Source organism: Neomonachus schauinslandi, chromosome 1 (genome assembly GCF_002201575.2).
Source record: "Neomonachus schauinslandi chromosome 1, ASM220157v2, whole genome shotgun sequence".
In the NCBI taxonomy this organism is placed as follows: domain Eukaryota; kingdom Metazoa; phylum Chordata; class Mammalia; order Carnivora; family Phocidae; genus Neomonachus; species Neomonachus schauinslandi.
The window spans coordinates 63,991,310-64,018,377 of NC_058403.1; the positions used below are offsets into that span (position 1 = coordinate 63,991,310).

General features: G+C 45.2%; 1 protein-coding gene and 1 long non-coding RNA gene across 3 annotated transcripts in view; both read right to left on the reverse strand.

The window, feature by feature from the left end:
* Positions 1–7,118: 7,118 nt before the first annotated feature.
* Positions 7,119–20,482, reverse strand: LOC110582577. Its single transcript, XR_002480454.1, has 3 exons — positions 20,460–20,482; positions 9,329–9,388; positions 7,119–7,135 (listed from the first exon to the last, which is right to left on the reverse strand). It is a non-coding gene; the product is annotated as an uncharacterized LOC110582577 (long non-coding RNA).
* Positions 20,483–20,554: 72 nt separating this feature from the next.
* GPR156 (G protein-coupled receptor 156) overlaps positions 20,555–27,068 on the reverse strand; it is a 54,757-nt gene continuing 48,243 nt past the window's right edge. For both annotated transcript variants that reach the window (XM_021692560.1, XM_021692559.1), the window contains exons 8-9: positions 26,322–26,480; positions 20,555–21,907 (exon numbers count right to left, since the gene is read on the reverse strand). In XM_021692560.1, coding sequence (XP_021548235.1) covers positions 20,555–21,907; positions 26,322–26,480 — 1,512 coding nt within the window. The remainder of the gene's footprint in view (positions 21,908–26,321; positions 26,481–27,068) is intronic.

A 27,068-nucleotide genomic window follows, 5' to 3' on the forward strand; every position in this document is an offset into this window, starting at 1 on the left:
TTTAGATTGTCAAGAATAATATGTACTCAATGACACATTTACTAGCATTAGCAATAACTATATTTAAACAAGCAATTTAAAGCAAGGCTCGAAGAAATCCAAAGACTTAGGTACAATTAAATATATTTGTCTTTATCTCCTTCGGATTTTCTCTCCTCTATTTTCTGAATACAAGCACCAGAACAATTTTCTTTAAATGCCAATTCCATCATGTTATTTATATGTATAAAGTATTTCAGTATTTCTCTGTGCCTTCAACAAAAATCCAGATTCCTGAGCTGGCATTGAGATTTCTCTTCAGTGTGGCAGCCCCAAATCTATCCTTCCCCAGTTGCATCTACTACCGTTTCCCCATGTGAACCTATAGTTAAAGCCACATGGGTCACTGACAAGCTTTGTACTTTCTTGCCTCTGTGCCTGTGTTTATATACCATCTTCCTCACAAAAAAACTTTCACCAGTTTTTCTTACCCATAATCAATTTTACTTCTCTCTAATAATGAGTTCTCATGTTCTGTATGAAAAGCCTGTTTTCCTAGCCCGGTTGAGTCAATCATTTGAATTCCTATAGCAAAAACAATCCAACTTTCCAGTTCTTAATGGAGATGTCAGGTTGTGAGGGGTGTCACCCTTTGTTACCACTAATCATTAAAGCAGGAGATCATAAATCTTAAAATAACCAATTAGAAGAGGCAAGTTTATGATTCTCTCCCACATTAACACCACCGTCCATCACTTGAGTCTTCATAGGCTTTCTGGATGGGGAGCTACTTCTATAGGACTGGTGATTAGACACAACCAAGGGTCTGCCTAGGAGTGTATCCACTTGTATGATTCTAAGTGCAGAACCTCATCATTCACTCAGCCTGTCCTTTAGCCTGATACTTATGGATCATGTTAGAGAACCAGAGTCTTGTGAGAACATTGAGAGCTCATGCAGGGATGAAGGGGAGGGGAGGATCTTTGAGATGACTCTAAATCTATAATGAGCCTGGTAGGGCCCTATGGGGTGGAGATGTTAGGGAATTAATTACAGTTTGGGTGTGCAGGCATGTAGGAAGTTAACACAAACCTTCCAGAACACGGACGGGTGGAGGGATGGTACAGATCACTTTGTAACTAAAAAAACCTTGTTTAGGAAAACACAAGAGGTCATCCTCATCTCCATTCCTGGTTAGTTAGGGACTCCCAGAAATAGTTGGGTGGAATTTGAGAGTGGTCAGATTTCCCAAAATTGAAGGTGACAGCAGAGCCAGAGAAATGCCATTTTTACCATTATTGACTATTCTATTTCAGACAGGTGTGGCCTGGGACAACATGGGTTATATTCAGATGTGTTTGTCATTTTCAGGCACACAAAAATGACAGATAAAAATGGTTGTATTTAGGTGAAGGGGTTATGGGTAATTTTTGTGGTAATAGTTTAATAAATATTGTTATTAATCTGTTACCACAAAATTAAGAAATATTAAAAATATGAAAATGTTATTAAACTGTTATCATAAAATTTATGTATAATAGATATTTATATATATGTATATATATATGTATAGTTACACATGTGTTCCCATTGGTCCAGGACCAATTTCTGACTGGTCACTCCATGGGTCAATGACAGCTTCCACACTAGGGACAGTTGGCCCCCTTCAGATTCTGTTAGGAAAAGCCAATGTGGTTGGAGACTGAGGAAGAAAGGGTTCTGTTAGGACCTGAGTTGGGAGAAGAGAGGCAAGGAGTCACAGCCTGCACACCAAGGTAAAGATAAACAAGAAACTAAAGGATACAAACTTTCTAGAGACCGAGGTCAACACGTGATAAGATCGAGCTGCAGATGGAATAGTTTTCAGTTCCAACCCCATCCTATGTTTTCCTCCTTTGACCTCGTTTTCTTCCATTTCTACTTTTTATCTTTATTAAAGTTTATGAAAGCACGTTTCATTTCTTTGCCTTACTTAGTTCTGTGTTTTGGAACTTTCTTAGCACAGCTCATTTTCTGCCTGTATCCTGAGCGTCAGTTCTTGCTTTATTGTCAGGTGCTAACTGGCCATGAACACACTGGCTGCCTATCCCCCAGGCTGCCACCTGCTGTCTTGCCTTGTGGTTGTTCATCTCTCAGGCGTACACTTTGGTACAAACACTGGCTATGTACAGTTTCATAAATGGCATGGCCTCCCTTCCCAGATGGATTCCATTCCTATCATCCCTGAGAACATGCTCTGCTCTGACCCATAAGTCATCTGAACTTAGGAAGACCTGGGAACAGTGTCCTGCTCCAAATACAGAAGGCAGAGTGTGGCTGAAGTCAAGCCCAGGCCATCCTCCCTGGACTTACTGCACTGTGGAGGATTTCTGGCATTTACCATAATTTAGTCAGGGGCCTCTTCAGACTTCATGAGTGTGAAGCAAGCCCAGTCAGTATCAAATGACTCCTTCACTCCCACCCCAAGTGGCTTGCTAATTCTCAGACTTGTCTGCTATAGCTACTAAGAAAACCTCACCTGGACTGTGGTGGTTCTTCAGAGCCTATGAGAAAGCCTTCATTTTGTCTCTATCTGGTCTATACACTACCCCAGGTGACCTAGTTACTGTGGGGGAATCTTTGGAGAGCCTGACAAAGACCTTGGTCTGGGGTCCAGGTTTCCATCAGTGGGGGCTTTATGTTTTGTTTTGTTTTTAAGATTTTATTTATTTGACAGAGAGAGACACAGCGAGAGAGGGAACACAAGCAGGGGAGTGGGAGAGGGAGAAGCAGGCTTCCCGCGGAGCAGGGAGCCCGATGTGGGGCTCGATCCCAGGACCCTGGGATCATGACCTGAGCCGAAGGCAGACGCTTAACAACTGAGCCACCCAGGCACCCCTGGGGGCTTTATGTTTAACTCCCAGTATGTTGAGGAAGTGTCAGGGCTGTTTAATGCCCCAGCATTGCCAAATAATGGACTTTCTGTTAAACTCTCAAGGCGTGAAGAATTTGACCGATCCCACTGTGACCCTGACTTTTTGGGACAAGCCAGAGTGCTTCAGAGTTTACCAAGATACCACGCTCCCATGAAATACTGTGGCCTTAAGGTATGTTATAGATCAGTCTGCTCACACTTTAATGTGCATGTGAGTCACCTAGGGATTTTGTAAAAATGTAGACTGTGACTCAGCAGATCTGGGTGGGGTCTGAGATTCTGCATTTCTAGCAAGTTCCCAGGTAATGCTCATACTGCTGGTCCGAGGACTACACTTTTGCTGCATGACTTTGAAGGATGCAGAGCAGAGGAAAAACATTCCAGGACATCATTCCAAATTATGACCTTCTGTGGATATAAGTTTCTTGCTGCTGGAAGGGAAGTCACCTTTAAGACAAATGAAAATGGCCTTAATCCACTTGGCCTTTGTAATCTCCTCCCAGACCAATAACATTTCTTTGTGAGCAAGCAGAGATAAGGGACCTGGTTAGTGTCCAAGAGGAATCCAGACATCTGTCAGTATTTGTACCCCACTGCACATATACTTCCTCAAATACCCACCTAAACACACACATTCCTCACCCACCCACCTAATGATGCCGACAGTGATTCAGCTCTTCAGGTCCTAGGACAGGGCAGAAGAGATGATGTGAAATTTCTCAATGACTGGATAATGGTTAGTTTTGGACAGCTGGGCCTTTCAGAGAAGGTAACAGGTTCTTTTATCTCTACCTGCTGTCTAGGTGGTAGTTGGCAGCTTGCTTGGCTGGGCACTGTGGGAATCAGAAATAAATACATAAAACCTTATCCCTGCTCTCTAGACACTTGCCATCTAATGAGGAAGACACATGTGGGCAAATAACAATGGAATGATGTATTAACCCTTTAGTAGTTGTATGACAAATATGGTTTGAACATAGGTGGTAAGAGGGTGGGGCTAAGGTTTGGGAAAAGACATAGGAAAGAAGAGTGGCATGGGAGCGAGGACTTTTCCAGCTGAAGGAGGCATGACAGGGTAGTCTAACCAGAGTATCCTCACAGGCTTTCTTGAGGGAAAAGCTGGGAAGAAAAAGCACCTCCAAAGAGGAGTTCCCAGGACCAAGGTTTTCCAAAGCACACAACATGAGAAAGGTGATTGAAAGTGGGGCAAAGGCTCTTGCTTAATATTAGATAAATATTTGGTCAGATGGAGCTCCTGCTGAGGTATGAGGGAAAACCCTCTTATCACTTTTAATGTTTCTCTGAGTTTTTTATAAGTATCCCTAGTAACGTTAAAGGTAGATAAGAAAGAGTTGTTGCTGTAATGAAAGGGGTTATTTATGAGCTTGTCAAAGATCTTTGCACCAGAAAGACATCAAAGTGCTCCAGGGACAGGCCTGTTGTCTAGGGTCAGCTGCAACAGGGCAAAGGGCATAATTGCCATCTAGTGGCTCAGACCCACAAGTGGGAGCTCCCTTCTAGGCATCCATAGTTTCTTTCTTTTTTTGCACTTTTAGAAAAACTTATTCAGGTATAATTGACATACTCAGGTGTACAACATAATGATTGATCTTTGTATACATTGCAGAATGGTCACCACAAGTCTAGTTACCAACTGTCACTTTACAAAGTTAATACAATATAATTGACTATATTCCCTACACTGTACATTGCATCCCCACAACTTATTTATTTTATAACTGGAAGTTTGTACTTCTCAATCCCCTTCATCCATTTTGCCCAACCCCCACCAACCCTCCTCCCCCCTGGTCACTACCAATCTGTTCTCTGTATCTATGAGTCTGGGTTTTGTTTTGTTTGTATGTTTTGTTCTTTAGATTCCACATATAAGTGAAATAATGCAGGATTTGTCTTTCTCTGATTTATTTTACTTAGCATAATACCCTCAAGGTTCATCCATGTTGTTGCAAATGGTAAGATTTCATTCTTTTTTATGGCTGAGTAGTATTCCATTGTGTGTGTATGTGTATGTGTACATAATAATATGTATATTCATCCATCCATCAATGGATGAATGGATAAAGAAAATAAAGAAGACCTCTTTATCCATTCATCCATTGATGGACACCTAAGTTGTTTCCATATCTTGGCTATTATAAATAATGCTGCAATGAACATAGGGATGCATGTATCTTTTTAAATTAATGTTTTCATTTTTTTCAGATAGATACCCAGTAGTGGAATTGCTGGATCATCTGGTAAATTTTTTGAGGAAACCCCATACTGTTTTCCATAGTGGCTACACCAAGTTACATAACCACTAACAGTGCACGAGGGTCCCCTTTTCTCCAATACTTGTTATTTCTTGTCTTTTTTTTTTTTAAAAAAGATTTTATTTATTTATTTGACAGAGAGAGACACAGCGACAGAGGGAACACAAGCAGAGGGAGTGGGGGAGGGAGAAGCAGGCTTCCTGCCGAGGAGGGAGCCCGATGCGGGGCTTAATCCCGGGACCCTGGGATCATGACCTGAGCCGAAGGCAGACACTTAACGACTGAGCCACTCAGGCGCCCCTCTTGTCTTTTTTATTCTAGCTATTCTGACTGGTGTGAGATGATATCTCATTGTGGTTCTTATTTGCATTTCCCTAATGATTAGTGATGTTGAACCTCTTTTCATGTGCCTATAGGTCATCTATGTATTTTCTTCGGAAAAATGTCTGTTGAGATCCTCTGTCCTTTTTCTTTTCTCTTTAAAAAAAAATATTTATTTATTTCAGAGAAAGAGAGGGAGTGCGTGAGTTGGGGGGAGAGGGAGCGGGAGAGAGAGTCTTAAGGAGACCCTGCGCTGAGTGTGGAGCCCAACATGGGGCTTGATGTGGAGCTCAATCTCATGACCCTGAGCTCTCGACCTGAGCTGAAACCAGGAACCAGATGCTTAACCAACTGTGCCACCCAGGTGCCCCTCCTCTATCCTTTTTAAAATTCGATTATTGGGGGGGTTTTTTTGGTTATTGTTATTGAGTTGTATGAGTTCGTTATATATTTTGGATACAAAAACCTTATCAGATGTATGATTTGAAAATATATTCTCCTGTTAAATGGGTTGTCTTTTTGTTTTGTTGATGGTTTCCTTCACTGTGGAGCTTCGGAGTCTGACGTAGTCCCATTTGTTTATTTTTGCTTTCGTTTCCCTTGTCTGTGGAACCAGATCCAAAAAACATTGCTATGACTGATGTCAAGGAGCTTACTGCCTATGTTTCTTCTACGTGTTTATAGTTTCAGTACAGTCCCTTCAGGTATGGAACCATCATGGTCTCTACAAGCCATTTAGTATAACCTCTTCCATCCTCTTCCAGCTCCCAGAGCCTCAGTTTGCTTCCTGGAGAACATTTGCTCAATGATAAAAATGTTAAATGGGCAGTAGCACATGAAAAATTAATTCATACAGGAGTGTAAAGAATTACTCAGAAAATGCCCATGACTGCTGCTGGATCCTCGTAGCATCCTGTGTCTAATTTGGTCGAGGAGAGGAACTGAGGGAGGGACGGCGGGGAGCAGGAAAAGCAGGGCTGGGGGTCGGGGAGTGGGCTGTCCCTGAGAGACAAGAAACAAATACAGGAAGAAGTGGCTGGGCAGCAGCTGCCTTTGAGTTTACTTGTTTACCTTCTCCTGGGAAGGAGCAAATAGAAACTGCTCAAGATATTATTTTTAGAGCTATTTTCAGTGTGGCTAGAAAGGGCTGAGGTACTAGTTGGCTATAAAGAATGTTTAGCATGCTTAGCTTTCTTATTGAAGAGCTTTGTTTCTAGGTGCACCCACATGTTAAATTAAACGTTCTCAAGAAAGAAATCCTGTATCCAGTGCCCCTTGGATGACGTGGGGGGCTCTCGGGAGCCGTGAGGGGTCCGGCATGGCTTTCTTGTGGTGCCGGTTTTTCTTGCTGGACTCCACTTCTTTGGGGGTCCTGGTTATTGGCCAAATTCTTACATTGCTCAGAGAGAGCCCAAGGGCTCCTTCAAGGCTGTGAAGAGGTATTTTCAGATGAAGAGGCTGATGTGTAGCGAGGCAGAACCATTACAGAGCAGGTGAGAGGGAGGATTAGAACAAGTCCACGGTGGACAGGGAGGAAGAAGGGGCAGAAACCAGGATTTTGTAATCCGACAGACCTTGTTCTCATCCTGGCTTCTTCTGAGCTGTGCGGCAATTTAGGCAAAGTTAGCTCTGGCCTCAGTTTCCTTTTCTATAAAATGGAGATACAAACATTTAATGTTATTGGGAAGATTTTTAAAGGTGATAAAGAATGTAAAGCACAGAGTCTGGCACCTCATTCCCTTCGAATGCCTACCCTGGAATCTCCCTTCTAATTACCACATTTCCTTCACTGTGCCTCCTCCCCTCCCTTGGAAAGGTACCTCAGTTTCCAGTGTTGCTCAGAGATACCCCTCTCCTAGAAGGAGGAGTTCCCATTTGGTGTGGGACAAAACCAGAATGAGGATACGGCAAGGATGAAGATTCTGAGTGCCTGCGGGTAGATGGCCTTTCAGAATGTCTGGGCTTCTCTTTGGAATCACTTCCTCCCTCCCATGCTCAGGGGCTGTAAGGTGCCTGTTACCAAAAGTCCAGGGGTGAGTGGTTCAGGCTGGTGCTGCTCAGAGTCTGAGCAAGAGAGCAAGAGATGTTCTTCCCCTGGGCACCAATTCTTTGGTGCCCTTTACAAAAGGGCTCTATTCACCTTTGAGTGTAAAACCTCAAAGGTCTAGGTTAAGCATCTAGGCCTGAGGGGAAATGTCCTGGGGAGACTCTTAGTTGCTTTTCGCTTGGGCTGGGATTTGGGTAAGGTACTGGACTCTCTTTTTAAATTTGATAAAGTATAAATAACATAAAATCCACCATTTTAACCATTTTTAAGTGTAAAATTCAGTGGCAGTAAGTGCATTCATATCGTTGTACAACCATCACCACCATCCATTTCCAGAATTTTCTCATCATCTCATACTGAAATTCCATACCCATTAAGTAATAACTCCCTGTTTCCTTTTTTTTTTTTTTTAAGATTTTATTTATTTATTTGAGAGAGAGAGAATGAGAGACAGAGAGCATGAGAGGGAGGAGGGTCAGAGGGAGAAGCAGACTCCCCGCTGAGCAGGGAGCCCGATGCGGAACTCGATCCCGGGACTCCAGGATCATGACCTGAGCCGAAGGCAGTCGCTTAACCAACTGAGCCACCCAGGCGCCCCTCCCTGTTTCCTTTTATCCCCAACCCCTGGTAAGTCTATTCTACTTTCGGGGCGCCTGGGTGGCTCAGTCGTTAAGCATCTGCCTTCGGCTCAGGTCATGATCCCAGGGTCCTGGGATTGAGCCCCACATTGGGCTCCCTGCTCGGCGGGAAGCCTGCTTCTCCCTCTCGCGCTCCCCCTGCGTGTGTTTCCTTTCTCGCTGTGTCTCTCTCTGTCAAATAAATAAGTAAAATCTTAAAAAAAAAAGACTATTCTACTTTCTGTCTCTATGAATTTGACTATTCTAGGTACCTTATGTCAATGGAATCATATAATATTTGTCCTTTTGTGTCTCTACAGGCCTCTTTTAAAGGGAAAAATTATATATTACAGATTTACTCTATCATCTATTCTGATGTTGCTTGTGTGCACACATACACACATGTAAATGCAGGTATGAATCCTATGCTTACAGCTCTATTTGCAGCTTACACAATTAGAAAACCAAATTATCAAACTAACCCTAAAAATCCATAAAATCCTACATGATTAAATTTAATGTGAGAGATGATGTTTTGCTAAAACAAAACCCCCAAATTGGTTAATAATTGAAAGACTTTTGGTTCTGGCTGTATATTTAATTTTTTTCTGCATTTTGACTTCAGTTGTTTTAATGCAGAGAATAAACTGTTTGCATAAGTGTGTTATAGAAAATGTCACTAGTAACATCAAAGCTCGGTTTGATAGTGCAAGATAATCAGACGACACACTTACCCATAAGATGACAGCAAGCAATTCTTGAAGACCAATTTTAATTGTTACTAGATAATAATATAAAATTATCTTTTCTTGGAGATAAGATTAGCATTGTGATGTTATTAAAATCTGAATTACAGGGGGCATCTAATCTAATTCTTATTAGAGTTGGGAATGGAAAAATCCTTTATTGCAATTATCTACTTCTTGCTGCTAATGAACTGCTGCAAGTTGGTAAACACAAAGATAAACTCTAAGCAGTAGAATCTGAATATGGAATAACCTACTTTGGCCAGGTCCTCTTGAATAGAGCATGCTTATAAAATTGTTCCAGTTATCTATTGCTATGAAACAAGCAATCCCAAAATTTGTGGCTTGAAACAACACTTGTATTGCTCACAGATCTATGATTTAGGCAGAGCTTGGTAGGGATGGCTCATCTCTGCTCCACTAGGACTTACCTGAGGTGGCTTGAAGAATGGGAGCTAGAATCATCTAATGCAGAGGCCAGTAAAGTTTTTCTGTAAAAAACCAGATAGTACATTATTTTCACCCTTGTAGACCATATAGTTTGTTGTAACTACTAAACTCTGTCATCGTAGCTAAAAAGAAGCCATAGACAAATAAATGGGTATGGTAGTGTTCCAATAAAACTATTTATAAAAATGGGCAATAGGTCAGGTTTGGCCAGTTCAGAAACTGCCAGCCCCTGGTCTGAAAGCTTACTTGCTGACATGTCTGGCAATTGACACCAGCTGCTCACTGGGACCTTGTCTGGATCTTCTAGCCAGAATACCTAGATGTGGTCTCTTCACGGGTCCTGAGCTTCTTTGCAACATAGAGCTATGTTCCAAGGGCAAGTGTTCAGATAGAAAGAACCAAGAGAAAGCTCTATCTTTTTTAATAACTCAGCCCGGGAAGTCATGCAGCATCACTTCTACCACATTCTATTTGTTGAAGCGGTCACAAAAGCCCACTGAGGTCAAAGGGGAGGAAATACAGACTCTACCTCTTGATGAGATAGTGACCAGGTTCTGAAGGAGCATGTAGAACTAGGAATATTGCTGAGCCCATTTTTGGACAACACAATCTTCCACGTTTGCCATTTGCCATGTGATGACTTGTTCTCCCACTACTTTTTTACATTCAAACCATCTCAAAATCCTCACTTATATAGCAGGCCTTGACGCCATTTAAGCTCTGCTTGCGCAAACCTTCACAAAGCACAAACTTAGGTACTGAAATTGCACAGAGCATTCTAAAACAGTCATCCAGATGATCGAGAACAAGCTAAGAATTATTTTTTTATTATCTTTCAAATAAAAAGCCAAATTAAAAAAAAAATCTCAGAGAGACCTTGTGATTCTCTGAAAACATTTTCTTCATTTGAGAAACACTAACGTAAGCCTTTGGCTAGAGTGGAAAACCAATTCCTCCCAGCTTTCACAGGGTCTAGTCCAACTTCCTGGAGTGAAGGTTGAGTGTCCTGTAATCACAAGCTGTGGGCATTTGCTGCAAGAGTCCTCTCCCCAGAGCTCCCTTGGAAAGCTGTAGTTCAAGGGTTTGGTCTTGGCCATCTCTGTGTCTTTCCCTCAGAGGCACTGCTGACAGCCCCGATTTAATGGTTTTTAACTGTTTTCAGCTGCACTGTGGCTCTTCAGCCTCTTTGCAGCAGTATGAGGAAAGATTATCTTCTTTCTTCAGTATTTGGAATTCTGGTTGACCTGTCTTAGCTGTGTGGATCATCTTCCAAAAGGCTTTCGTAGGGTTTTGTTTGGTGTCCAAACTGGAGGACTGGACACATGATTCAGGCTGCCGGTTGGTAGAAGAGAAAGCAGGGGAACCCTTTCCTACTTAACCACCTGGTTTCTCTTTCTAGGTTTTCTGAATAGATCTCAAGAATGCCGTCCACTCTGATAAAGCTTTGCTGAGTGAGATCTTCACTCAACGCTTTTAGTGATAGAAGAAGACATGGGAAGCATGCCCATTTAGTGATGGAAGAAGACATGAAACATTCCTTCAGGTAAGGAATACCCTCAATTCAGAGAATCTGTGGTGGCTAGATTGAATTACCCTATCTGATCTGTAGGGAACAGAGCAAGCACACAAGGGGCCTCAAGGAGTCAATGACTGTGAGGCAGGATGGTGCTAAGAGCTCACACCTCTCACACCCACCATGTGTTCTTTCTGGGTGCTGGATGTTGAGCTTTTCACAGTTGGTCCAGGGACTGAGGGTAAGGGCCCAGTTGGTATGGGGCTTTGGAGACCTTTTTACTGAGCTGTTGAAAGGGAGGTAGCAGCATATATCTCTGAGGTGGGCTTTGGAGACCTTTTTACTGAGCTGTTGAAAGGGAGGTAGCAGCATATATCTCTGAGGTGGGGAGCATATATCTTTAACCAAGCATATATCTCTGCTTGGTTAAAGCTATTTTGCTGTTTCTGTTGCATTTGTTACTGAGAGGCTGAGCTGTGGGCCCTCCTTTTCTCCTGTACATCCATAAGGGGTCTCTATCATAAGATGCTTTCCCTCTCTCCTGCTGTTCATTCCCCCCACTGAGAGTCAGACCTTCTCTCTGTGACTCATGCAGCTGCTGTAGAGATAATTCTGATGGCAGAGGCAGAGGCCATTGATTTGAGAGGAGGAAAGCAAGTCTCCTCTCATCATGCAAATACCCCTAATTAAGAAATCTAGAGAGATTCTGTGTCATGGAAACATAATTTCCTTTGACTCAGAGAGTTTCAGGAATTGCTGCGGGCTATCAACCTATTTTGATTTCCTGGGTTAAATGGCTTCACCCTTTGCCCTGAGTTTTCTAGAATGAAAGTGAATTCAATCTAACATTTGTGAATTATCTTCTCTGTGCCAGGCGTGGTCTTAGTAACTTGAGAAATAGGTATGAACAACAGAGTTCCTGCCCTCAAGGAGGTTACAGTTGGCTAAAATAATCTTTAAGTGGTAAACCCCAGTGGTATGCAGATCTTGACAGAAAGGTGAAAACTTTGTTTGGACACTGTTATGAGCTGAACTGTGTTCCTCAAAAATTCGTATGTTCAAGTTCTAACCCCCAGTACCACAAGTGTGACTTTATTTGGAGGTAGAGCTTTTTGACAATGGGAATTAAGTTATAAAGTAAGGTCATTAGGATGCACACTAGGGAGAGAGGCCTGGAACAGATCCCTCACAGCCTGTAGAAGGAATAAATCTTGCTGACATCTTGAGTTTGGACCTATAGCCTCCAGACAAAAAAGTTCTGTTGTTTAAGCCACTCAGTCCATAGTACTTTGTTATGACGGCCCTAGCAAAATAGTATAAACACTCAGTGGCTCCCTTCTACTTTGTACAATCTGGTGGAAAACCCTGGGTGGATAGAAATTAAATGTTGGTGGAGTTTGAATTTACTAGACATTTTTTTTTTTAAAGATTTTATTTATTTATTTAGCAGAGAGAGACACAGCGAGAGAGGGGACACAAGCAGGGTGAGGGGCAGGGGGGGAAGCAGGCTTCCCGCCGAGCAGGGAGCCTGATGCGGGGCTCGATCCCAGGACCCTGGGATCATGACCTGAGCTGAAGGCAGTCGCTTAACCGACTGAGCCACCCAGGCGCCCCGAATTTACTAGACGTTTGATAAATTCATTCATTTATTCATTCCCCATGTCTTTACTGTGATTTATTTTTTATTACACTTTATCTGGGAAATTATTTTATCTTTTGTTTAGTTGTTTACTATTTCTCCACCTGCTTTATGATAGATGTGTAATACATATTTGTTGAATAAGAATTTATCCCTCCTCATTCTCTTTATTCTCTCCCTCTCTATTCAATATTCAAGCACCTTTTATGTCCATTCCATGTTCTTCCCTGTCAGAACAAAAAGAAGTTCAAAGGGTGGCTGTTGACTCTGAGGAGCTTGTGATTTCAGGAGAGAGATAAAGAAAGCCCATGTGAGGGGCTGCATTCCAGTGCCATGTGATGAGGAAGTATGTGCTGGACAGGTGTTGGATCATAACTATCACAGAGGGAAGGTGCAGTGGGCCAAAGTGTACAGGAAAAGGCTCATGGAGGAGGAGGAATCTATGCTTGAGATGAAAGAAGAGCCCAGGAGAGAGTATAGGGGAATCCAGAATGTACACAGTCCATCTGCCTTCGCTAACACCTGGGAGCTGTGTTTAGGGAAGAGTGGGATTGCTCCAGACCAGGGGCTGAGCAAGGCATGGGGATGAAGATGATGGATAGAAGCTGGAGCTTCCTTCCGACATCCTGGGAGGCCAGAGCCAAAGCCCAGTGGCTCTCAACTCTGGCTGCACATGAAAATCACCTTGTGAACTTAAAAAAAAATGTTAATATAAAGACCCTACCTTGATCTGGGATGTCCTGGAAACTGTAGGCAGGGCTTTAGAGAGAAGAAATCCCTTTAGGATGTGGATTGACAGCAATGGCTTATAGTGCAAGACCCAAACCACTCTGCCCAGTCATGAGACTCTTGCAGTTCTGGAGTAATTTTGGGATCACTGCTGGAAATAAGACATCTGGCTGCATTCCACTGGTATGGCCTCCTTTTCCTGAGTGTAAAAGTGCCTGCTTGTGACATCAGAATATGCTGACAGGTCTGTATCCTGTTTCCGATTCTCTGCTATATTTTATGGTGGGAGCAGTAGCAATAGCAGCCGAAATAACCTGGTCTCCCTCTTTTTAGGAGCCTTATGTTTCCTGAGGGTGTTCATAGGAACCATCTAGAGAAGTGGTTTTTGTTGTTGCTTGTTTTTATTTATTTGTTTGTTTTGAAGATGTTGGGGGAAATTAGGTCCAGAATTTTAGGGATCTCATAACTTGGGTCTTGTTAGCTTAATTTCATCCGGCATTAGCTGTAAGGCCCTATCCTAAAGCTTGGCATATATAGTGGACTTTCACTCATGACACAGCAGAGATCCTCTGAAATGCTAAACCCCAGGTTCAGTATGAAAGAAAAATACTGCCAAATTTCTTTTCATTTGCATACTCTTGAGCAAACAGAAAGGGAGGAGCAGAGAGAGTTAGTCAGTCTTTAAAAACCTAGATATGTTTTTGGGATCTACAAGGCAGCAGGGACCGTGCAAGATATTGTGGACATGAGATGATAAATTAGACATTGCTCTTGCCTTCCAGTCTCTCATAATTTAGTTGGAGGGGCAAGAAATGAACATGTGAAAAGTTAACAATAAACGATTTATAAAACAATGCTCCAACAATACTGTTGTCAGGGGCATCACAGGAGTATATAATTTATCACCAAATGAATTCTGAGGCCAGTTGGAACTGGCCAGAAGAAAGTGAGCTCACTTCAGGCCGGGGTAGTCAGGATGAGGGAGAGAAGGGTTGGTGTGAACAAAAGTTAGAGCCTGAGGTAGTGCGGGCATGCTCTGATAGCAGACAGAAACCCATTTGGCAGAAGCAAGGAGGAGAGTTTTAGGCAAGTGGAGAATGAGGGAGGGCAGAACTCCATAATGGAGGGCCTCGAACCCCAAACCAAGATGAGATTTCATCTTGAGGAAGTGGGGGCAATGAAAGGTTTTCAGCAAAATGGACTTGAGCTGAAGAGATTCTACGGCCCTCCCTGCGTCTCAGCAGAAGATCTGTGGTTCTGGAACCCTTGTCCAGCTTCATCATTTTGTGCCACCTCAAGGGCACAGTGCTTGAGAAAAGACTTCCAGCTTGGAGGTCTGGCCATAACTTTTTTAAACAAAGGAGTTCCTTCTTTTTGGCATCAGGTGTCTATGGCACTGACCTTCCTTCAGGGGGCTGGAGTGGCCAGGTAGCTTTAGAAAGCTCCCTTCCAGCCTCCAGGACACTGCTCAATGACTCAGCAATGGAGGTGTTGCAACAGGCGTATAGAACTAGACCAGCTTGCTTTTCCTAAGGAAACTGTGGTGTCCTAAGAAAACCTCAGCCTGGGCCCCTACCCTGCCGGGGTGAAATTCCTTCTGTCTTCTGCTAGCATGCCTGTAGCACATGCTCTGGAACGAGTGTCAGGGAATCCAAAAATGGCTTTGGAATCAAGTCAGATTTCCGCTCCTGCTCTGGCTCTGCCTCTACCCAGTTGCGCGATGTTGGCCTGGTTGCCCGGCCTCTCCCAGTTACAGTTTCCTCATCTGTAGAACAGAAACAGTGACTACTTCGCGGGGTGGCTATAGGTCTTAAGTGAGACAGATATTAAGTGACAGATAGTAGGTATTTTTTCTATTACAAAGTCCATAATATTTCTATCAAGGAAATTAGTGTGTCTTTTGGCTCTCCCCGAAGCAAAATCAGATTTCCTGACTTTCCAACTACACCTTTCTTCTAGGTCTGCCCTGATGTTTGAGTCCTATGGGTGGCTCTACTCCCCAAGGTGTGCCTGACCTACAGGGGGTTCAAGGAGAAATTTCTGGAGCCCAAGAAGTGGGCTGAACCAAGGGGTAACCCTCACTTTGCCAGGTCTATTTTAGAAGACCCTTCCCTCAGAAACAAATTGAACACAAAGAAGGGGGATTTGGGCATAAAGCAAGAAAACAGGATTTCTAGTTGTAAATCTGTGTTTCCCAAACAACTTCCCAAGACACAAGCTTATATAATGTTTACTCTGTGCCAGGCACAGTTCAACCACTTTACAAGCATTAATTCATCGAAGCTTCATAACAACTGTATGAGGTAGGTGTTATTATCCCAGTTTACAGTTGGGGGAACTGAGCCACAAAGAGGTTATGCAACCTGCTGAAAGTCACAGACACCTGAGCGACTTTAAGTCCTGGCATTGCCGTGGGGAAAACTATTGTACAAAAATTAGAAGAGAGCTCATCTAAAATGCCTTCTTTTGACAAAGCTTTCAGGTGTTATGACAAGGGATTTAAACTCAGGTGAATCAACAATACTGTCATCCGTGATGAGGTACCTGAGCCTTGCTTCCCAGGTGACCTCAGCTCTTGTGAGTGGCTTCCCTGGGCTCCCCCTTAAGACCGCTCTGGCTAGGCTGCTCTTTTCTTGATTTATTCCTTTTGACAAACATCTGTTGAGCATCAGTCATGCACTGGGCACAGTGCTAGGTGCTGGGGACACCAAGATAATTACAAACAAGTTGTAGGCTTGAGAAGCTCACAGTCTCGTGGGGAAAGTCGTGAAATGAACCGATGGTCACATACATACGGAAGAAAGGGCTCTCCAAGGCTATCCCTGCCGTTCCTCACAGAAGTGAGCCTCATTTTCTCTAACTCAGAACTGGAGCCAGCACATTCATTTACAAGAGAGGCAACTGGCACAGTCTGTCCACTGACAAAGCTAAGCAGGATGCCTTTTGTTCTTTGTCTTCCTCCCTCCTTCACCACATCTCCCTGTCACTCTTTGTTCTTTGAATTTCTTGTGTTCCTTCCTTTCCTTTTTCCTGTCCTTTTGCTTTTCTCTTAGTTACCTGCAAAGCTTGCCAGGGCCTCTCCCAAGCACTTATTCTCTGAGCCTGTCTTTTTAGTATATTTAGACATGCAAAGGTAAGTCAAAGAATGAAAAGGGTTGGGAAACACTGACCCAGATCTTGTCAAGCTCATAACTGGTTATTCTGTCTATTTCCTGCCTCTTTGTGACCTCAATAGTGCGTTGAACGTCCCAAGATGCTCCCTTATTCAAATGTAGTGTGGCTGGGATTGCTAAGATGAGGAACATTTCAGGAAGAAAGAGATCACAGTAGGTACCAGAAGTGAGGAAGAGCCAAGTCTGAGTAAAAGAGTAATCTCTCTCCTTGCTTTTAGCCCTCAAATGCCGTCTCTGCACTAGACCTCCCTTGACAAAGCCCAGATGGTGTTACTGGGTTAAATGTAGCAGCCAGAGGGTACAGAGAAAGTGCTCTGTTTGGGGCTCTGAGAAAGGAGACTAAGGAAGCTGATGGTGTGAAAGATGAACAGACCATCCTCCTACTAATGCTGCTTGTTACTCAGTGACAAGCCTGTGAAGAAAGCATCTTTAAGAGAAGACCTTAATCACAGGAACTTTCTTGCTTCTCTTCCATTAACGCTATCATTCTATCACCCTTCTCCTTAAGAGTCTTAAAGTACTGTCATTTTAAGAATTCAGTTATTTCTGGGTCTTTGGGTGATATTGTTTCTTGTTTTTAATTCATTGGAAAGCAGTGAAACCAGATGGTTCTGCCTCCCTTTCTGCTGCTTTGCTAGCCCCAGAACTGGTTCTCTGCCTTCCTTTGTTTCATCCACTTATCTGTCCAGAAATCCATCCATCAAACATTTATTGTGCTTATACTTTGTGCAAAGCTCTCTGATGGCTACTCTGGAAGACACAAAGATGCAGAAGACAAACTCAATGCTTTTAGGAACTTGCAATCTGTGCAAGAGACACATCTAAATATAATAAAAATAAATACAGATACAGGAGAGATTTTGTGGAACTTGCATTGACTTTTCTCTTTACCATTTTAGAAGTGATATGGTTCTTTAAAAACAAGCCTCCTACATTCTGATGCTTTTTTCTCTGCTATGAGCTCCAGGAAGGCCAAGTTGATCCTTTAAGGAAAGAGTTTGTCACAGGCCAGGAGAAAGAAACGGACTTTGGGATCAGGATGGGCACCTTCAACCCCAAGATTTTAATCAGCAGGACAAGATATGCTTGGGTCAGAATCAGGCCTGGCTCCATGCCAGACCTTAAAACTAAGAGAGACATACATAACCCAGAGCACAGTAGTAGATGCAATGTTTCCTTCTGCAGGATTCCTTTGTACAAGTTACTGCCCTTTCTCCAAGAGCCTAACAGTCAAGAGCATCCAAAAGTCATGACACATTCATCCCTTTAAGAATTTCATCACTAGATTAGTTGGTTTGGAATAAAAGATCTAGGAAAGGAGCTGGTGAGGAGTGGGGATGAGTACACCAAGTAAACAATAGATTTGGAGACAGTATTTGAGGCAGGCGGTCATGATATTTGGCACATAGTTTTGTTTTGTTTTTTTAAAGATTTATTTACTTGAGAGAAAGAGAGAGAGAGAACTTGAGTGAGCATGATGGGGTGGGGAGGAACAGAGGGAGAGGGAGACAATCTTCAAGCAGATTCCCTGCTGAGCTTGAGCCCAACTTGAGGCTTGGTCCCACAACCCATGAAACCATGACCTGAGCCAAAACCAAGAGTCAGATGCTTAACCAACTGAGCCACCAAGATGCCCCATGGCACATAGTTTTTGAACCAAATGATAACCAAGGAAAATTCAGGGTAGATTCTCCATCTCTTCAATCAAGTCTATCAAAGATTACAAAGTCATTCTAGGTAAAATGGATAATAGAAACCTCTATATAACTGAGTTCAAAACATGGACCCCAAGATATCCTTCTGCATTTAACTAGGGGATCAGTCCATTTTATTTGGGGGTGTTCAGACACCGAGTCTTGAAGGATGAGTAATTCACAAGGTGTACAAAGTGGAGAAAGAAATTCTAGGTAGAGGAGGGATGGAGATGTGCAAGTGCCAAGATGGTGGGACTGGAGATATAGTTGCAGAGAGAGAGGAAGAAGCTAGAAGGAGTGCCAGATTTAGAGCCTGCATAGTCCACATTAATGAATGGGAGGCTGCTAGAGGTGACATACTAGTAGGAAAGAAACTGAAGGAGGTAAAGCCCAACTACAGGACCCCCTGCCATGGGTGGGAAGAGTGGAGGGTCTCCAGAGTCCAGAGTTTCCTCTATCCACTGGGGCAAGTGTTTCTGGGATAGGAAGCTGCACAGGGAGACCACGGAAGAATCTGTTACAAATGCAAGTTTGGTAGGAGATACACTTGGAAGCCAGGGCAAGCCAGTGGCAACTCTGACGGCTGCTTCGTGTCCGCTCCCTGGGTGGTTCAGTCTTCTTTGTCTCTCTCCTCCGCCGCACAAGGCTGCAATTTCTAAAGAGACTTGCTTTGGGAGCCATTTCTGGTTTATTAAGGTGTCATTTGGATGGCATACAAACAGCACAAGTGGAAACTACAAACCCACACACAGAATAAATTACGACATTTGCATTTAAAAGTAAACAGTAGAGGAACCCGTGCTACCAGGAGGGTTTCCCAGTCCAGTGTCTGGAGATTCACGTAGTGTCGGCAGCCCTGAGAGTTCAGGATCAATCTTCTGTGAGATGTTTGGAGCCAATCGCCCCCCTGCAAGCATATCTAACGAGGCCCAAACTCCTGCACACAAACATGTATATGCAAAGACGAACACAAAGGGAGTGGGGGCGGGGGACGGCCTGTAAACAACAATTGCTTAAAGCAAAGTGGACCCAGTTGTGCTTTCCCTGTGGCACTGGCGGTGGTTACGTTCTCAGCCCTCACTCTTCACCAACTCCCTGGCTCCCTTGGGAGGCGTGGACGGGCGCCTGGGGCAGTGAGGCCGTGGGGGGGCTGCTGCCTGAGGCCAGGAACCCAGGTCTGTTACCTGCAACTGCAGGGTGAACACCTCACGGCCTTCCTACACTACCTTGCTCTACTCTCCGGCCATACCCAAGAGAATGAGTGAAGAGATGTGCCCCCAGGGAAATCTACCAACTTGGGAGTCCCATGAAGTGTGGGCAAGTCCTATGTGGGCCACTCTCTATCAGTGTGATGTCTGGGGAAGTTACCTCAGTTCTCTAAGCCTCAAATTCCCCATCCATGAAATGGGAACAAGAGTGCCTACTTCACAGGGTTATCATAAGGAATTACTGAAATTTTATATTGCCAAGTACCATGCTAGAGTCAGGTTCAATATTCAAAACCTATTCTCTTTTCCTGCCTTCTCCCCCATTTCTTCCTTTATATTTCCCCATTTTCTATTTCCAGGTTTATGTAGCTGTTGGAGCTCACGTAATCCCAATGGCACCAAAACCACCTCTTGACAAACAGGGCCTCTCCTACCCCATCAGAAATTGCCACTGTGTGCTTCTCCCACACCCCCCCACCCCTGCCCAGCACAAAACTGTACCACTGGAAGAGTCAAAGGGATGGGCCACAGGGACCAGGAGACAGTCTGGGCCTCTGGTGTCATCTGGGCTCAAGAGCAAGACCTGGGGAGCCTATGGGCACATGGAGACCTGACAGTCTCAGGGATGCTGGTGAGATGCCGTAATGGTGGAAAGACATGTGCACCAAACAGTGGTATACAGGTGACTCTGAGCTGAGTCTGGCCGGAAGCTGGAAATGAGGGGTGGTGCTCACAAACTTCAGCAGAAATACAACCACCCCCTGCCAAGAGTGGGGCACCCAAGAATGTAAGAGACTTATCTTCCTAGCAGGTCTGTCCACCAGAAGGCCAGTTTGATGGGTCACAGTCTACAACTCTGGTTCTGCAGAAACTTTCATCTCTCCATCTGTGTGTCCGCATAGTTATCCACCTGGTATATATTAAGAGTTTTGTAGAATACAGACTGACCAGGACAGAAGACCCTCTGTGCTCATTTAGCACCTTTAAGTTATTTTTTATGGTCACTCAACCAGAGTCTTTTACAGGAATGCTGTGAGGTAGTAACAAGACAGGCAATACCCCTCTTTTGATAGATGGAGAAGAGCTCAAGGTAGCACAGTGCTCAAGTGAGCACAGCTGAAACATGGGAAAGGCTTGATCAATTCAGGGCACCGACCTGTTTCCTGAAGGCCAAAATTGGCCTTCCACCTAGAGGCCTTGGTATGGCTTGTCCTGAACCGACCTCTATATCCAGACCCACTCTGCTGCTTTTCACACCAGTGTGGGTTTCAAGTCATCTTTGAAGTTCACGATAGGCTTTGAGCGGGCCCACAGCTTCTCCCAGGAAGCCAGCCCCACAGCAGGGTCAGGGTCACTGTCTGATGAGCCACTGTCACTGGAATCAGAGGAGCTCTGGAAGCAGATTTCACAGTAGGGCCGGTGGCAGCGACAGAAGAACTCGTCTGAACTGCTGGACTCAGTGTCAAGGTAGTTGCATGGAGGGGACATGGAGGGACAGCGTGGGAATCCCAGGGGCAGCAGCTGCCGCTGTTCCAGAATGTCTGGTGAGGCTCTGGATAGGTGTGGGGCAGTGGGACATGGTGCCTGGTCAGAGCCAGAAGGCTGGTGGGGAAAGGCTACATGGCTCCCTCTGGCACCCTGGGGCTCTGTCTGGCTTTGTTTGCTGCCCTCCACAGTGCCCGGCTTGCCTTGAGGATTGGGTAGTAGTGAAGTCTTCCTAGAAGAGGGATTTGGGACTCTGGAATCAGCAGTTTGGGGATCCAGGCAGTCACTGTCCCTATTGTGCACATTTAGCCGCTCACTGTGTGCCCCAGAAACAGTCTTATTTGCACGATGCCCCACATATGAAGGTATAGAGCCTGGAAAATGTGAGCGAGCCTGCAGTGCTGCCTGCCTTCTCCTCACCATGTATGGGCTGAAGCCCAGCTCATTGGAGAGGGGAATCTTCTGGAAGCTGTGGGCAGCACTGCTCTTCCAGGGCTGCTGGGGATAGGACAGGGAAGAGGGGAGGGGAGTCTCAGGGCCCAGGCCCAGATCTTGTAGGACTTCCTGAAGCTTCTCCCTGATCACTGAATTGACCCTTGACAGCCGCTTTTGGGGCTCCTCTGAGTTCTCCAGCTGCCCCTGTCTCTGGGGAATGGGGCCTTCTCCCCCTGGTATGAGAATCTGGTGGGGGTTCATGGGTACTTGGTCTTGCCTTTCTGCACCTCGGCTTTGCTCAGGCCGTGGCTTCTGGCTGCAGCCCAAATTTAAATGATCTGAAATGTCTTTCAAGTTAGACATTTTCTCCTTCTGCCCTGGGGAGGAGCTGGTGTCCTTCACAGCCTGCTCCAGGCTTTGTACACTTGAGGAAGGCACTGAGGTGCTCTGGGAGTCCTGGGCAACCACACTGGTATCGTTCTGAGAGCCAGAGAGGCATTCTGAAGGCCCCTGAGCTACCAGGCTGTGGGCAGAGGCTGCAACCAGGGTGTTCTTGCTGTGGGAAGAGGCCGGAGGGACAGCCCACTCTGGGGGGTCGAAGGTGCACTCAGCTGACATCAGCCTCACTAGCTTCTCTTTGGCGTTGTTTACTTGTTCCTGCAGCCTTTCAATCATAGCATTTTTCTGTAAAATAAAAGTGAAACCATCAATAAAGGATGCCTCTGAGGGTTTTTACATTGTTTCCCATGGTGGAGAAAGCGTGGCATCAGAACCTTGCTCTAAATCCCAGTTCCTCTGCATGTCAGCTGGTGATCTCAGGCTCTGGGGATGTGAGTGAAGCGCTTAGCACAATAACTGACAAATGGTGCTCAGTAAAGGTTAGCCATGATTTATTGTGGGGTGATCTTAATCCCCGCCTTACATCCGCCGAGTGTGTGGCTTTGTCAGTGAGAAGGGAGGTCAGAGGAGGCAGAGTATTAGCTGTTTGCTGGCTGCAGCCACCCCTCTCCCCTTTCCTCAGAACTTAGAGGGTCAGGCCGCTCTGCGGGACACCACTCTGACAATGTCTGAGATGGCCCAACTCGGGGTTTGTCACACTACCGCAAAATACAGATAAATTTCAGGCATATCTCAAGGGGATGAATGAATGAGGAAATACATATTTTGCCTCTTGCTAAACAGACTAGAACATTTGGGAAGAACAGAGAGAAGAGTGGAGATTCCTGCACCAAAGACACAAGACCCAAGCTGGGGGTTGGGACGGGTGCAACAGGGATTCTCAGGTTGGTGTTATCACCTCCCTTGGCGGGACCTCGGGGGCGGACGCCAAAGCTACCATGTGGGGCCATTAGCTGTCGGTAGCTCTTAAAGAAGGGCAGGCACCAGAATCACTGGAGAAACTTTTCTTTTCTTTTTATTAGAATAGTTGGGACTAAATCTCTGATCGCTTGATCTAGTAGATCTAGCATGGAACCCAGGAGATGACTGAGCCCGGGGAGCAGCCTACCTCCTGCATGGCTGTGAGCTGACAAACAGGTTGTACTCAGGAGGGCTGGCAAGTGAGGGCTGCAGGGGTGTGCCCATATTAACTGTAAGACTGGGGGGGCATGAAGCAGGAGGAAGGGTGGTGGTGGGAGTGCCCTGAACATCCTCTGCTGGTACAGCCAGTGATTGTCTAGCTCAGAACTTATGTCCACCCTCTGAGATTTTTGAATTTCAAAAGTAGCGGAACCCAAAGGAGAAGTGATGGTCTTGGGGCAGATGATACAGGGTCCAGGGTTTGGGAGTAATAACACAAACATTGCATTCTAGGAAGTGCTTGTCCAAATACCAAAACGCAACCTCTTTGTCGTCATCCTCTCTAGAAGCTGAGGATGAGCATCTGGACATCCATTTATTGTGCCCTAGAAATAAAAGCATGTTTCCCTCCTTTGGCTACCTGAAACAAGTTGCCTGTGGACTGAACCTGTGGTTTTTTTCTCAAGTTGATATGGGAGTGTTGCCCAGAAGTGACCCTTTAAGGGAGCAGTAACTTAAGTAAACTAGTCCAGTAATAGTCCTCTGGCAGTGACTTCAAGCGGATCTCCTGTTCCCTCTTTATAAGCAGGAGGGTGATTTTCCAAATATTGGTACTCCAGGTTCATCCCGGCTGAGTCTTCTTCTTTTATCATCAGGAGAGAGCCCAGGACCAGTGAGTAACTGGTGAATAAGCGGAAGGGGCTTGCAAGTTGAGCTCCTGTCTCCCCATCCTCCCTTTGCTCACCTGCAGAGTGGTGAGGCCGGGGAGCTGCCGGGGAAGCGTAGATGACTCAAGGACTCACCAGGAGCAGAGTGGATGAGTAACACGATGACATTCATTCGGGCTCTTCATGATATCTGGGTGGTGCCAGATATCTTTCTGAGGATCTCATGGGCATGACTGAGTTGGCTGCACAGGAGGGACCCTAACCCTCTTCCTCCTCACCAGCCCCTCCTCCTGAAGCCCTTCAGGAGTCTCCACTGCCCCACAGAGTTAGGAGGAAGCCACCAACTGATGACAAGTACTCCAGCAAGTAAACTCCAAGTGCTGACTTTTTGTGCTCCCAATTCCTTTGAGTGTAGAAAAATAGGGTAAACACGGAGTTGGAAAGAATACTTTTCTCCCAGCAAACCAAACATCTGAAGCTGACTGGTGACGGATTTAGAAACGTCAGCCTAAACAGTAAATTTCCCTTGTTCCAGAAAAGGAAGTGGGACTCTGTCTTCACCGTGGCTGCATACTAATTAAAGGCGTGGTGTGAGGCGTTGCCATTGTGAGACCGAAATCTGACCTACCACGGCAGCTACATTTAAATGAGCTTATTAATTATTACTTTTGGCACATCTGGGGAAGAAAAACATCCATCGGTGTGTTTTATAAGGTGCAGGCTATAAGGAGAAATGGAGTCACCCTCTTGTAGGTGAATTTCCTCTGCTGCAGAGTGTACAAGGGAGGTTCTTCAACCTCCGGGAAGGTTCCGTCTGCTGGCCTTCCCACAGCCCGGCAAGTCAGTGATGCATGCTGCCTGAACAGCCTCTGGAGGACCTCTGGCCATAGGGTCAAGGAGGGCAAGAATGGGGAGATGGACTGTCCACCTCATGGGAAAGCAAGAAGAGGACAGAGGAGACAGAGGGGGCTGCGGAGGGGGCTGCATAGAGGGCACCAGCAACCGGGGAGCTGGAGTCAGGGTCTGTGCGCATAGGGAAGCAGGAGGGATACTTGTGTTTATCTACCAGGCAGTGCTGGCACTGGAGACTCGGATACTGGAAGCTCTCTAGGCCTGTGGAGGGGCCCTAGGACAGGCTGCTTGTTCTCAGGCCTGTTCCGGGCAAGATGTTCCAGGTGTAGGGCCGCGGGAGGAGAAGGCCAGGATTTTACTGCCTCTGCATCTGCTCCCTATTAGGGCCCTTCCTCCGCAGTCTCAAAGCATCTTTTTGGATAGAGCAGATTCAGTTACTGCGTGGGAAACAGGGTAGCATGGCAGAAATACAAAAAGCACGTCACAAATTACCATGAGGCTAAAGAGTCAGGCCACTTGGCTGTTCCAACGTTAGCTGATTGTGAATAAAAACCATCCTGGCTGTTCTCGCCAAGTTTCCAGCCTTCTGTTTAGCTGGAAAAAAAAATGCTTCTTTGAAGACTTCACAGAGATTAAAGGCAATGCTACTTACACCCTTGCCAGGTAGGAAGGACTCTGGCTTTGAAATAAGGTCCTGAATGCTTCATGAATAGTAAAGAAATGGAGAAGTATTCCTCTGGTGGATTCAAGAGCTCCAGACCGAGGGCATGGTGAGGGAGTAGAGGAACACAGGCAGGGGGTGCCTGGGGAGGTTAATGCCTTCCCTGGTTGTGTTCCTTAGGTCCCCATCGCACCCTTGTCTCACACAGGGACAACTGATACCCAGGTGTCAGGCCAGTTACAAATAAGTGTAGTTTCCCACATAGCACCGACTCAGGTGTGTTCTGTGCTGAAAAAGTATGAAATATAAGTTAGTGAGTGTGGAAAACTGATTCCTTTGAGTCCTGTGCCTCCTTTCTGAGGCAGTGCAGCTCAAGCCTTTCCAGGTGCCTTCTTCAAGCCCATATCACACCGCCCAGTTCTGGGAGAGGTGCCAACTCTGGCTCAAGAACAGAGGAAAAAGGGGCTTGAGGTTGGCCCAGTCTTCCCCTGATGCTACTACGATATTCAGAGGCCCTATTAAGCCCTCCACCCCATTTTGGACACCTTCTGGGTTGGTAGGATGATTGAAATCTCTAGTTCAAACCTGGAAAGGACAATAATGGGCCCCAGAAGATCTTGGAAATGAGGGCACTACTCTAAGTAAAGAGAATGTGCACCATACAGAAGAACCTAGGATCCACTACTGCTCAAGGCCTTTACAACACTGTTCCCCCTGCTTGGAATGCTTTTCCCTGCACCTGGTCAATTTGTACTTAACCTCCAGCTCTTGGCTCAGAGAGTCTTTTCTGACCATTCTAACTTAGGTTCCCTTGCCCTCACTACCCATTATTCTGTCTTACCACTCTGATTTCTTCCTTCATAATTCTTTTTTTTAAAGATTTTATTTATTTATTTTTGTGAGAGCGAGAGCGCACGAGTGGGGGGTGGGCAGAGGGACAGGGAGAAGCAGAATCCCCACTGAGCAGGGAGTCCAACACAGGGGCTCACTCCCAGGCCCCTGGGATCATGACCTGAGCCAAAGGCAGATGCTTAACTGACTGAGCCACCCAGGCGCCCCTTCCTTCATAATTCTTATCACAGTTTATAATTATACGTTTACTTGATCAACATCTATTTCCTCCAATAGACTGTAAGCTCCATGAGGGTAAGGACTGTATTTCTTGTGTTCATCAGTACTTTGCACAATGCCTGGTACATATCTGGCCAGTGGACGAATGCAGTGGGTGAGATCAGCGATGGGAGGGTCCCTGGGGAAATGCTGAGCTTTCTGCCTGGGGCTGAGGGAAGTGGGGGAATGGAAGAATAAGAAAAAATGTTAGCCATGAGACATCTGGGGTCCACCACACATGACTGGAGTTTTGCTGACAGAGAATCCACCAGGCAGGGGTATAGCTTACTTCTGTGAGGAGTCTGTCCATGGAGTTTCTCTCTCCTCCGGCGTGGCAGTTCTGCTCCTCACCATACTGGGTCTGGAAGCTTTTGCTGGGAGTGCTGAAATATTTGGCCATGCGTCTGATTGTTTGGTTTTCCTCTTCAAATGCCTTCCACTGCTTCAGCTGTTAGATAAAAGAACAAATGTTATTTATTTAATTACACTCCCAGAAACACATTCTCTCCCTTTTTTTCAAAAACATCAAGGCATGAGAGTGTCACAGATACACACATATGTATAAGCTAGTCTCTCCTCAAAATGTACTTTGGAAAGTTCACAAACAGCAATGACAGAGGGTATAGAGAAGGTTAAGGTCATTTTTAGTTTAAAAAATGCCGAAGGAAGAAGATGACAGGTCAATAAGATAGAATCATCTTAGCTTGACCCATCTACCTACCTATGGCCAGATGCCGTCAGGGTGAACCAGAGCTGAAGTATGCTTCTAGAGCCTATTCTCAAGCCAGAGGTTAGGAGCTTTCACAGGGTGAGGCGATCGAAACATTGTATGTTTCAAATGAAACTGCTTTTAGTTGTGAGTAGCTGTTCTTAATTATTCTCATTTGTGGAGTAATTGTGTGCTTACTGCTACTGAAAGCCCAGGCCCCGCCGGAGGACTTCTCGTCCAAATCAATAATCAGGTCTCAGACAGATAGAAAACCACAAATGTCAATAAAATTCAATAGAAATGACAGAACATTAGGTCTGGGAGCTG